At 53.4% G+C, this 12363-nt stretch overlaps 1 protein-coding gene across 8 annotated transcripts in view; it reads right to left on the bottom strand.

The window, feature by feature from the left end:
- Positions 1-12363, bottom strand: part of WNK2 (WNK lysine deficient protein kinase 2) — a 142598-nt gene that overhangs the window by 68843 nt on the left and 61392 nt on the right. For 7 of the 8 annotated variants that reach the window (XM_045165135.1, XM_045165134.1, XM_045165136.1 and 4 more), the window contains exons 8-13: positions 11351-11633; positions 7893-8095; positions 5268-5423; positions 4696-4887; positions 2705-3259; positions 281-574 (exon numbers count right to left, since the gene is read on the bottom strand). In XM_045165135.1, the coding sequence (XP_045021070.1) occupies positions 281-574; positions 2705-3259; positions 4696-4887; positions 5268-5423; positions 7893-8095; positions 11351-11633 (1683 nt within the window). The remainder of the gene's footprint in view (positions 1-280; positions 575-2704; positions 3260-4695; positions 4888-5267; positions 5424-7892; positions 8096-11350; positions 11634-12363) is intronic. The other variant, XM_045165140.1, reaches the window with a different exon arrangement.

Genomic DNA, 12363 nt, shown 5'->3' with positions numbered 1-12363 from the left:
AGGTTCTTCCCATCAACTCCAAGAAAAGGACTCTCAATCCATGTGTAAAAATCAGGGTCTCCAGCTGGACGTGTGATTAAGGAAAATCCATCCAGGGACAGCAGAGGGAGAAGAACAGCGCCCGAGGCTGTCCCTGGATACACACTTCCACCTTCCTGAGGGTATTCCTGACTTCTGGAGCTGAGCCGCAAGGTCACAGCACAGGAGGGCTGCAGTGATGCTGGGGTCAGGAATCAGGGTGACGGACTGGGGGCTGAGCCCCTAGGGGAGGGCCACACACCTCGGGGGCTGGCTCCACCGTCAGCTGAACAGTCGGGCAGGGACCAGGGATCCCAGGCCCACTGGGCAGCGGCAGGTTAGCAGGCGGCAGGAGTGCAGCGGTCTGGACAGGCACGCTCTGAGGAGCCGCCATCACTGTGGGGGCCAGAGAGCCGGGGAGCTGAGGCAGGAGCTCGGGGGCAGGAGGCAGCAGCACTTCCGGCAGAGGTGGGGAGAGAACAGCAGCAGGTGCGGGCACTGTGGCGACCTGGGTGGTGACATCCACAGCATATGTAGGCGGGTGGCCAAGCAGGATCTGAGGACACAGGGGACAGGGATGCGATTGGGGTGCGGGCCATCGCCTCCCCTGAGGGTCCTGGACCAAAGCAGGTGCTTCCATCACCCAAGGGAGTAAGCAGGTGATGAGGACGAACCTCCCCATGCACCCACACCCCACAGACAAATCACAGCGTGCGTGTATGCAGATTTAGCAAAACCAAGGACAAGACACTCTCATGTCCCCATGTGTATAAAACCAAACCTAAAACTGCACTTCATCCATGAACCTCCAGCTGCTGTCAGGCTGAGAAGCTGGAAGTGCGGCACACTTAGCACCTCTCTGGGCTCCCTGCCACCACCCTGCAGGGCCAGATCACTGTGCTACTCCACCCCAGCCTCCTGTCAGGTCAAAGCCTGTGTTCCAATCCCAGCCGTGAGCAAGAGGGGCTGCGGACCTCAGCCTTCCATGGGGTGACTTAGAAACTGGGCCAGATTCCCTCCTGTTCCCTCTTTAAAGGCTCTCAGGGGAGAGGCTAAGACAGGTTGAAGGAGAGCCATGGCCTGAAAGGGCCCCAGTTTGAGGTTGAGGTTGGGAATGGGAATGACCTGCTACAGGGCCTACAAGTATGAGACTGATCAGACATGTGGTATGTGGAGTGAGACGTGAAAGCCACAGCCTAGCCGTGGAACTTTCTCTCCTAGACAGGTGCCCCAGCCTCCAGGGGAGTCTCTTCCCTTGGCACAGGGAAGCCTCTGGCCAGTCAGCCTAGCTCATCAGTAAACTCCAGACCCTCTGCTGGCAAGACCACAGGGAGGCCACCAGGCCTGGGCAGTGACCTTTAAGCACCCATACCTTCTCCAGCCGCTAGCTAAGCAGACAACCTGTGTCAGCAGTGTGCCGGGCCAGCGCACGACGCAAGACACAGGCCCAGCAGTGATACCACACACCCCCAGGCCTCCACTCAGCCCTCGGCTTTCCCCAGATGACCCTGAGCCCTGAGTCAGTGTTACTCCAAGTAAGAGATCAGGGAGGTGGTCGCTCAGTCAGGGCACTGGACTGACGATGGGCCTCCTCACACTGGTTTTGAAACAAGCACCAGCCTATTGGGCAATGAAAATCACCCCTTCTCAAAATCAGGGACAAACATCCAGGAGAATCCATGCATACTTATGACAGTGCCTCATTCTAGAATGGATTCAGTGCAAAATGAGTTAGGGGGACACCTGGCCCCATAGCACACTTTCAGTATGAATCTTCACAATGAAATCAAAAGGGCAGGAGCCTGAACTTAAAAGGCAAAGGACATGCCCACTGGCACATGGCCATTGAGGCTTAGAGCCAAGGCGGGGCCAAGTGGGAGGATCCCTAGGTAAGAGGCTCCCTAGGTAAGAGGATGCCCAGGTGAGAGCCCTGCCCCTAAGGTGAGAGCCCCAGGCCAGCTCCTCTCCACACAGGAGGCTGGGTAACAGGCTTAGAGTTACAAAACATGCATGGGCTGTGCAGGTGTGTGGAGCCACAGGGAGGTCCCCCCAGCCAGCAAGGGGCGTGTCTCTTCACTGGCAGCTCGACAAGCTGCCCATGGCCCTCATCTGGCTCTGAGACATCATCCTTGTCTGCCATGACTACCTTAGGACCAGTGGCCCATGCACACCCAACACGGCCCAGGTCATCACCAACAGACCCCATCAGAACCCCATTTTCCTCATTTGCTGACTGCAGAGATGGGGGCTGTCCACCTACTTTCCTTTGGCAGGTAACAAGATAAGCAGTGTGAGCCTCTCCAGCACCCATGGAGGGGCTGACGTGGCTGTACCAAGACTGCCAACTCTATCCACGTGAGGGCAGATGCCACAATGCCCAGCATGGCCAGGGACCCTCCGCCCCCACAGACAGCTCCTCCAACACCTGGGAAGGAACCAACAGCGAAGCTTTTAGTCACCCCAGTCCCCAAGGCTCCTAACACATGCTGGGAAGTAAGAAGAAACATTAGACATTCCCCACAATGGGTGAGAACGCTGCAGTCATGGGACAGCGCTGCCTGCTTGCCCATTCCCACTCTGCTACCCAGGTGAAGGTCCTGAGAAGGAGCAGAGATGTGTGAGCCCCTTATGTGCTAAGGGGTCTCCCAGCGCCTGAAGGGTGGGCCCTGGCCAGCAGGTGGGTTACCTGGCTTCCAGCACTGGCGGCCGGAGCAGCCTGCTCCGGGAGGCGGGCAACACTTGGCTGGTGGGGCTGTGGCAGCACGGTGGGTGTCGGCTGGGGAGCGGCAGCCGGCACAGTCTGCGCTGCGTGGAGGGGAGAAGGCGGGACGTCGCTGGGTACCATCTGCGGAAAGGCCGCTGGGTACACGGGCTGTGCCGGGAGCTGGGCCACAGTGGGGTGAATGGACAGGGCGGCCACGCCCTGTGGGGCCACAGCCAGCAGAGGGATGGCGGTGGCAGTGGCCGCCACATTTGGCACGATGGTCCGGCACGGCACGGCCAGCGGTGTCCCAGCAGGGTGAGGCAGCTTGACCGTCTGCAGAGGCAGAGCCGGCGACGCAGGCAGGGAAGCGGTGGTGGCATTGAGTGGGAGGCTTGGCAAGATGACAGCTGGAGAGAAATACTGAGAGGGGGGAGGCACGGTGGGCCCACTGGTGGCTGGCAGGTCAGGAAGGGCTGTGGGGAGGCTGTCAACTGTGGCCAGTGGAGCGATGGGGGGGACAACAGGAAGTGGAGGCATCTGAAAGAGAACAAGCACATCAGGACTGGGCCCTGCCGGCAGCACCCTGCACTGGTGAGAGGGGCCACATCACCCCCAGCTTCTGCCCCCAAGACACTTTTCGTGTAGCTGCTGTGGAAGGGAACCAAAACATAAACCCAATTTAAACAAAACCAAGTGTATACAACACTCAAACAGAAGGAAAGACAGGAGGCCTTAGAAGGGTGTGGGATATAGACACGACCTTCAAGATGGCCCCCATTTAGCACCACCTCAGAGTCTCAGGCTGGACCACTCTTCTTGGTTACTGTAAGGATACTGGGGGTCATAATAGTGACCATCAGATACCCAGCTTTGGCATGTTCTCATTCAGAAGTACCAGGACTGTCCAAGCTACCAGACTGGCTCCAAATATCTGAAATTACTTTGGCTGATTCCCTCCAATCTGTGTAAATTCACAATGAGACCAAATTCTTTGATAAGTTATCTCAGAACAAGCAAATCTTCCAGCCTCTCCTTGCTGGCTGAATGCCCCTGTGCCATGCAGCCTGAGAGAGAGCAGCATGTCGCAACAGCAAAGTTTCAGAACCTTCCGTGTCTGGTCTTCTATCCTGGAGACATCTCGTGGATTTAGCACTTGAAACATTTCAGCAGATTCTCTGACAGTTCTAAACTAAAGCCTTTCTGGTTATAGACACATGAGCATCACACAACATGTACCTTTGTGCAATTATAAGACAGAAAATATGCAAATTGACCTCTGCGTATTTGAAAAGCTACTAAATGCCACAACCACTGGGAGCAAGGTGTTGGATTAACTAGATGCTGAAAGTGACTCCAATGTAGGAGTGATGAGGACAAGGCAGGTGACAGGCAACAGCTGACATGAAAGCACCTTGTACGGGGTGCTTGCAAACCGTAGGAACACTCACATCCTCCCTACAAAGAAGCACTTCCCATCCCAGCCCCGTCAACACGCAACAATGGGACCCATGAAATGAAAGCCATCCTGCAGTCAAGATTCACTAGAAACATGCATGACCACCGAAAGCATTAGCCTGAGCAAGAGCACCCAAGTATCAACCACGTGCTATCACGTGATACTGGTCACATGACGCTCCCCCAAAGACAGTCCAATCTCTGCAGCTGGCAAGCTGCTCAGCTGTCTACTGGCTCCCCAAGAATCCATGGTCCACACAGCCTCGGGTAGCTCCATGGAAAACAGTGACCCAAGCTTTGTGCTCACAGCTCCATCCTGGCTCTTCTGGCCTAACTCTGGACTAAACCTTTCCCAATCTTGGATGCATCTGGGGCAGAAGTCAAAGGCAGAACACACCAGCCCAGCTGTCTTGTCACCAGGGAGTGTTTCCTGAGGCACCCACATGCCCTGAGGACAAGGACTGGCCAACCAGGCTGGGGGAGCAGGCCAGGCTGGAGAGCAGGGGACAGAGAGGTACCTGCGGGGGGATTTGAGCTAGTGGCTGCAGGGGCACTGGAGGCATCTGGAGGGGCTTCAGCTGAGCAGGGGCCACCACCTGGGAGGTTGGAGCCAGGTACGGAGGCAGGTGGGAGGGCGCTGGCTGCAGAGGGCCCACGGGTTGTGGGGCCAGGACCTGCGGCAAGGGTACCGGCTGGGCCAGGAGAGAAGGCTAGAAAGAGAGAGGGGCTCCTCTTAGATTGATGTCCTCCTGAGATATATACTTAGACACAACACACATGCACACATACCCACAGTGACACACGTTCAAACATCCAGCCTGGAGCCCAGGACACACAGATCTGAGAGGACCACTCTGTGGAATGAGGGCCTTCCAAATAATGTGTAACCCTGAGCTCCACAGACACAAGACACCCATCCCCACTTCCGTCCACACCCCAGGCCCTGGGGAACTGCAGAGAATGAGCACAGGGGGCCTGGACCTGCCAGGAGGTTCACAGGCCCTGGGCTCAGGCCAGCCAAGATGGACAGGCAGGGCCTGGGGAGACCAAGACACCCATGGCACCCATAAGGAGGGTAGCCAGCACTCACCTGGTGGGCGGGGGCTGTGGGCTGGCCAGGGCCTGTCGGCACAGGGGCACTGGGCGGTGGCAGTACAGGGGCGAAGCTCATGGCTGGCTCTGGGAAAGGCTGCTGTGGGAGCGGAGGGTGGGTGGGGGGTGGGACAGAGCCCACCGACAGGCCAGGCTGCAGAGAACACACAGAGCCACGCTCAGCAGCTGCCGTAAGGCCCGCCACCAAGCACACACTCACCATCTTCAGGGACCCACCTCTCATTCCCTATGTCTGCCATCCTGCCAGGGACACTTTCCTAGGAACAGGATTCAACAGAAGCAAGATGTGATGGCCCCAGAACCTCCCAACCAGGGAATGTGCTAGAATTTCAATTCCACAGAGTATCATGCAACCAAGAGATTTGTGGAATCTTGGAAAATGCTTATGATGGCATTAACTGAGGGAAAGATAAACATGCACACATCTCTCATTTATAGAGCTGAATAAAAGGTGCACATGCAGATATATTCACGAACAGAATATGGAAACATGGGGATAAAAAGCGGGACAGAGCCAAAGAGAAGGGTGTTCTGCAGAGCTGCGAGTCTCCCATGACTCGCCATCAGAAGAGAAACGAGGCCACAGATGTGAGCCTTCAGCACCAGGTAAAGCATAGACACGGAATGGGAGAGAGTCAGAAATATGAGCACTGGATGCTTGATGCTGCTAACTTGCTCCTTTTTAGGTACAATAATGGTACTGGGTTTTGTTTTCAGAGTCTTGATCCTGCAGAGATATAGACGGAAATATCTTGGGGGCAAAATATCTTTCTGTCTAGAATTTACTTCAAAATACTGGGGGTGCGAGCAGGTGAGAGCTATGGAAAAAAACACAGAGATGACTTCTGAAGCTGAGAACACATTGACATCAGAAGCTTCTCTCACTTGAGGTTTTCTAGATGAAACAGGTGACCATCATTTCCAAAACCATTATCACTCACTTCATCTTTCACAGTAAATGCTGTATGAAAAGCAGCGTGGGGTAGGATGGTATCTCTCCTTTGCATTTACTTGAAGCCACAGGGCAGAATGAGTCACCTGTGCACATGTTCCCAGAGCCGCAGTCTCTGGCCCAGTGGGAGTCAGGCGCTCAGGCAGCCCGGAAGCCTCAGAGAAGCAGCTTGTATTCCTGACTCCACCGGCTGTGCCCTTCCTTCCCTGGGTCCTAGGGGCACATTACCATGGCAACACTCCCCAGGAACCCTTGGTGCACCCGGGGGACCCCTTCTGTCCAAGGTGTTTCTGCATGCATCAGCAAGAGATGGGAGAGAGCACCCCAGCCAATGTCAGGTGCTTCCTGGCCTGGCCCCCGACTTCCCTGTGCTCGGGCATCCTGGCCTGTGAGCCAAACCCAGGAAACACACAGCACTGCAGAGACCCGGGTAAAGAACACACTGTGTGACCTGCCCTAGAGGGGATGAGGGCCTGTGGACCGGTCTGGCTCAGCCCCGGCATGGGCAACCTAAAGCCAAGAACCACTGCTCTGAGCAGTGAACTCTTCTTGCTGTAAAATCATATTTCACTTAATTTTGTGAAACAGGTCAAATTGCAAAATGCAAATTGGCAATGAATCCTGGGCTCCGGTTAGCAGAGGCAAATGCTTCAGCTGTTTTTCCAAGGGGACTTTTCTGAGCCTGAGCAGACAGGAGGGGAGGGAAAAGAGACAGAGATGGCTGGAAAGGCTGGCACCTGGCACTCAGGGAGCCCCAAAAGGCAGCCACAGTGCGAGAGCACATGATCGAAAGGACACGCAAAAGCGAAGAAGTGAGAGCGCGTCTGGGCGCCGCGGTAACCGAGGACCCGGCAGGAGAGGCTCCTCGGGCAGAGGCTCCTGGGCCTGAGGAGCATCTAAATCTCCCTGTGGACCCCTCTCCGCAGCCCGGCTCAAGGGCAACTTCTCTGGGACTGACTGATTGGGGACTGGGAGACAAGCAATTGTTCTGCTTTCTTCGGCATTAGAAAAAAATCAAAATAAAACAATAAATGAAATTTATTATTTATTTATTTATATTAACACCTCATCTAGCAATTTCCATCTCATCTAACAGCCTTAGGTTTTCCATATCTTACAAATTTTTCCACAGGCATAAGCATGAGGCCCTTTCAATCCCACTTCTGAAACGTCACTAAAAACATTTCCTATGATTTGGTTGTTTCCATACCTCTAACTTTTAACGGCTGTATAATAAGCAGAGGAGAAATGCCGGGAGGTACTTAACACTCTCTCAGTGAAGCTGGACACTGAGACAAAGTCAAAGATTTCAGTGCTATAAATGATGCTTTTCCATCGCCTTTGCAACAGTCAGAAGTTACTTTTCAGGTCCAGCATATAGGGCAGGACCTCACCAGCTTTATCGCAGCTTTGTATGTACAGGTGTCACTAGGCTCTGTTTTCAGGATTTTCTCATCTAGCAGGTCTTTGAGGGTACATCACAGGCTGCTCCAGCCTGCAGCCCTGCAGTTACCAGCAAGGATGGACCTCCTGCGGGACCACTTTTGCATGGTTCCGAACTGACAACAGGCCAGCACAGACTGAATGAACCATCACAGACTCTAGGCCGTGTGGACCAGAACACTGGCCAGAAGGGTTGGGCTGACTCACCGTGGCAGGCTGCTGGTAGGCCCCCAGGGAGGGCAGGCTATGTGGCAGGACGGGCCCATCACTCACGCTCACAGGGGGGCTGCACACACACTGGGAGGGGGGTGGTGCTCCGTCTGCCAGCGACCCCAGCACAACACTCTGCTGGCTACTCTGCGAGTCTGAATACACCGTGGAGCCCTGGCCACTGTCGAACGTGCTGTCCGCTGGGGAGGGAGGAAAAAAGCACGGCTCAAAGCAGGCACCTCCAAACATCACCCCCACAGCACGTCGCACAGGTCCCAGGGAACGCAAACGTGGGACAGCTTGTCCGTGTGTTTTCTTCTGTAAAACAAGACTTGATTGCATTTCCAGATCACAAACATAATAAATGTGCATCATTTTAAACAATCGCCTATACAGAGGCTATAACTGCACCACCCGGAAATGGCCCTGGGAGCTTGTACCCCACACTGCCTGACACCTGTTGGTTCTCACGATGGACTACCATGGATCCCAGGTGGGCAACTCACACCATCCTCTGTAGGCAGGCTGGCCACCTCCACCAGCTTACAGATAGGGACCTCACCTGCCACCTGCCCTGGCCCTGAAAGTGGGCACTTTCAGCTCTTCAAAGGTAGAAGATCGAATGTCCAAGTTAGGAAAAGCTGCAGTCATGTGGAGGAAATAATTACCAGCTGTGTTTTATAGAGGGAGAGGGCCCTGACCACCTCCATTCACCACAGCAAAGACCCTAAATTAGGAAGACTTAGGTCCAAATCTAACCCCTCAGTTCACAGGCTCAGGTCTAAAGCGGCTGGAAAATGGGGCTGACAAGGCCTGTGCCCCACAGGGAGGCCATGAGCGGAGGACCCAAAGGCTCTGCAGCCTCAAAAAAGCCTCCCAAGAGGCCAGCCTCACCCAAGGTAAGCTTAGACTGGCCTGTCAAGCCCAGCCTGGGTGGAAGGAGCTGCCTGTACAAGGTGGCACAGACAGGACCGCCGTGGCCACAGGCTGGTCTCACCAAGACACGCCTGGGAGGAGAGGGCACCTGCATGGTCGTGCCGGGCAAGAATGAAGAGCAAAACCCGTTTGAAGTGGCGTTTTTGTTTTACTGCCTCCAGATTCCAAAAGCTACGTAAACATTAGGATTTGCCATCCATGAACACTAAGCTACTTCTACAGGACACCTTTTGGTGTGGATTTTAACTTTCAATTTTCACTTTAAACAAATAAAGTACAAGAGAACGCTTGTTGGCTTTGCAACAAAATAATTTTTCCCGAGAGCTAAGCAGAACTCATTTTGACCCAGGAAGACTTACGAATAGTGAGGTTTGATTGTGAAAAAACCAATGAAACACGTGGCTCTGATTTCTGATGAGGTGGCCAGCAGTCATCGTTACTTAGAGAGAGAGACAGAAACAGAGGCCAGGTGTGTGCATATGCTAAATGGGGAGTGTGGGCACATGAAAGAAAGATGAGACGGAGAAAGTGCACGAGAGTGAGCGAGACCAATTTCAAGTAGGGTGATTTTAACCATATAAGTGACATTTTACATTTCTAAGTGAATGTGTTTATTTGTATAATAAAAATTACTTTAAAAAATCATTTCTAAGCTATTGAAAAGTTGTGTTCTCACAGTCACTGACGCTGGCTTGAGCTTGATCTGGACTGTGGTGGGTAGCTTACAGAACGCACAGTGGGAAGTTATCTGATACTCGCTGCACCTTCTGATAAATGAAAGCCTGTGTGCCCATCTTGCTACCTAAGACCATGTCCTCTACAGTGATCTGTGTGCTGCTTGGTGTCCCCACTAGTTCATCTTTATGAAGCCAGAGTGGTCCAGCCGACCACAGGCACTGCGGCCAGAGGGATAGCTGAGCACAGGCTTTCTGCTCTGACCCACAGCAAGGTGCAGAAGAGCATGCGCAGGACGCTGGACTGAGGATTACAGGGAGTGTCGGTGCGTGTGTGCACGCTACACGTGCATGTGTCCAGAAGATGTCTGGAAGGTGTAATCTCTGGAAGTGAAAGTTAAAAGACATTTAACATCAGTGACCTCCAGGGAAGAAAATTAACTGGCTTTTGCTGTATATCCTCTTGGATTTTCTAAATTGTATACAGTGTGACTATATTATCTACTTTAAAAAACAAGATTGGGTTGGCCATAAACTTTGGGCTTTTCTGTGCAATGTCCTGGAAAAACCCAAGCAAACCTTTAGGCCAACCCAATACAATAAATGGGTAAAAATGTTTTTGAAAACTACGGCCATGACATGAAGCACATTCCTCATTTTTAGTCAGGAAGCGGATCCGTGTGCAGACACAACATCCACTATAAACTCATCTGTCGATTCATGTCTATGCAGCAGGTCAAGCCTGTATCATGACATCTTACCACAGCACAGCTTATTCTAGGTCCCAGACTGTATCTCTGCAAAGTTTAACAAAAGGAGATTTCTTAATTCCTGTCCTAAAAATTGTTCAACCAAAAATTATGTTCTCAAAGTATGTAGTGGTATGCCAGGTGTGGAAAGCTTTTTCCTACAGAAAGTTTATACTTGTGAATTAATTTTTTGGTTTATCAGAAAATGTAGTAATGATGTAATGACTCTATTCTCCAAAGCAAACTTGAGCAGGGAGGAGACAAGTAAACAGTTGGCAACTTGTCTTAAAGTGATGGCCAGCAGCTGGTTTGAATTTAAACAGCCTACTTTGAAGAACGTTTAGCTATTCTACTGCTAAAGAAAGGATGTAACTATTAAATAAACAGACTATTTTGGTCTTTCCACACAAAAACACCTAAAATAGTGGCCTGGGAGGGCAGCTCAGCTCTCCATGCTTATTCACAGAACAGACAGAAAAGGCTACATCCTCCATCCGTGGCTCACAGCTGAATTTTGAAGATACTGAGGGTAAAGGCAGAATTTCTACTCAGACTTAAAGAAGACACTGGATTCTCCCTTCCAGTGGTCTGAGATGAAGCCAGGTATAAAGTAATTCTCACCAATCCATCGGTGACATTCCCTGGGAAACATACTAAAGGGCACAAGAAGGGAGGTAACCTTGGGGATGGATAATCCAAGCAGGAAAACTCACAACCAAGACCACAGCATGACTGGAGGCTGTAGCCCCTGGCAGCCTCAGAACCACAGCATGCGGCTCTGATGCCTCCACCGGTCAGGGAATCCAGGGCAGAGGTATAGCCCTCAGGTGCCCTGTGAGGCTGGGCTGAGAGCCTCCAGAGGGGATAAGTAGCTGAACTGAGTCAGCTCCAGCCCCGATGGCTCAGTTCTGAGTCTGCCCTGGGAAGCCAGACTTCAGGGAGCCTCTGGTCACAGATCTCTTTGCCACATGGGGATGCCTCCCAGGGGAATCCCTCCCTGGAGAAATGCTTGCCCACACCAATCATTCATACCCACAGGTGGGTTAGAGGGACGGGTGGTGCAGGAGGAGGGGGCGCCTGGAGAGGCAGCACTCACAGGCCAGGGAGGTGGCGCTGGCCGGCAGCGCAGGGGTGAGGAGGTGCTGGTCGGCCTCGGGCTCCTCGGACTCTGGCAGCCCGGCCTGCGAGTGGTAGGTCACCTGGACCTGCAGGGGCGTGGGTGGGCCCCTGGCCTTGTCAGGGCTGCCGAGCTCCCGCTGCTCCTGGGGCTGCAGCGCTGGCCAGATCCTCTTTCGCCGCCACTGGATCAATGCCACACGGTCACGGATGGACTTGGCCACAATCTTCACGTCACTCTCATGGAAAAATCCTGACTCAATCTGCAAAGGAAATCTCCATGTCATTACTGGGACCAGCTCCAGCTGCACGCCCCACTTCCAGGGGACCCTGCCATCTGCACTGCTACCTCCTGCCTGAGGAGTCTCTGCCCTAGGTCCCCTCCTAGGGTCCCTCACCCTCATAACCACGTTTACCAAGCTCATCCCTGTCATGGACACTCTCATCATCCCAGAAGTGAACGTCCTCCCGCCACTGACTGTAGATCCACGGGGAGACTGACCATCTAAACCTACAATAATCCAGCTCCTGGGTCTGTGGCAACACAGCCGATGGAGGCCAAGGGCCAGGTGTGTGAGGGGAAGGGAGATCCCAATCTGCCTCTGGCAGGGCCAGAACACAGGGCAGACTCCCAACGGCTGGGCCTCAGGGCTTTCCTCAGGGCTTTCCCTCCCTCAGGCTGGCCAAGGGCAGGAAGGAGGTCCGGGCTGCATCTGTGTGCTCAGGGACAGGTCCAAGGAGCCTCAGCCGACACTGTCCTCAGTGTCGTCCTGGGCACTCTCCGAGAAACCACGGAGGCTGGAGAAAAGAGGTACATTTAGTAACAAGAGACCAAGAAGGTGTGTACCCATGCCTAGCAAAACTCTGAACCCAATTCACCCAACAGAACATTTGAGAGCATCTGTAAAGGAGTCAACAATCTCAAGGAAACATCACAGTGCCCTCTGAGAATACCTGTGGCAAAACCACGAAACAGCGGCAGCCAGGCTCCTC

Source organism: Bubalus bubalis, chromosome 3 (genome assembly GCF_019923935.1).
Source record: "Bubalus bubalis isolate 160015118507 breed Murrah chromosome 3, NDDB_SH_1, whole genome shotgun sequence".
NCBI lineage: Eukaryota > Metazoa > Chordata > Mammalia > Artiodactyla > Bovidae > Bubalus > Bubalus bubalis.
This window is presented reverse-complemented; position numbering and strand designations above follow the sequence as displayed.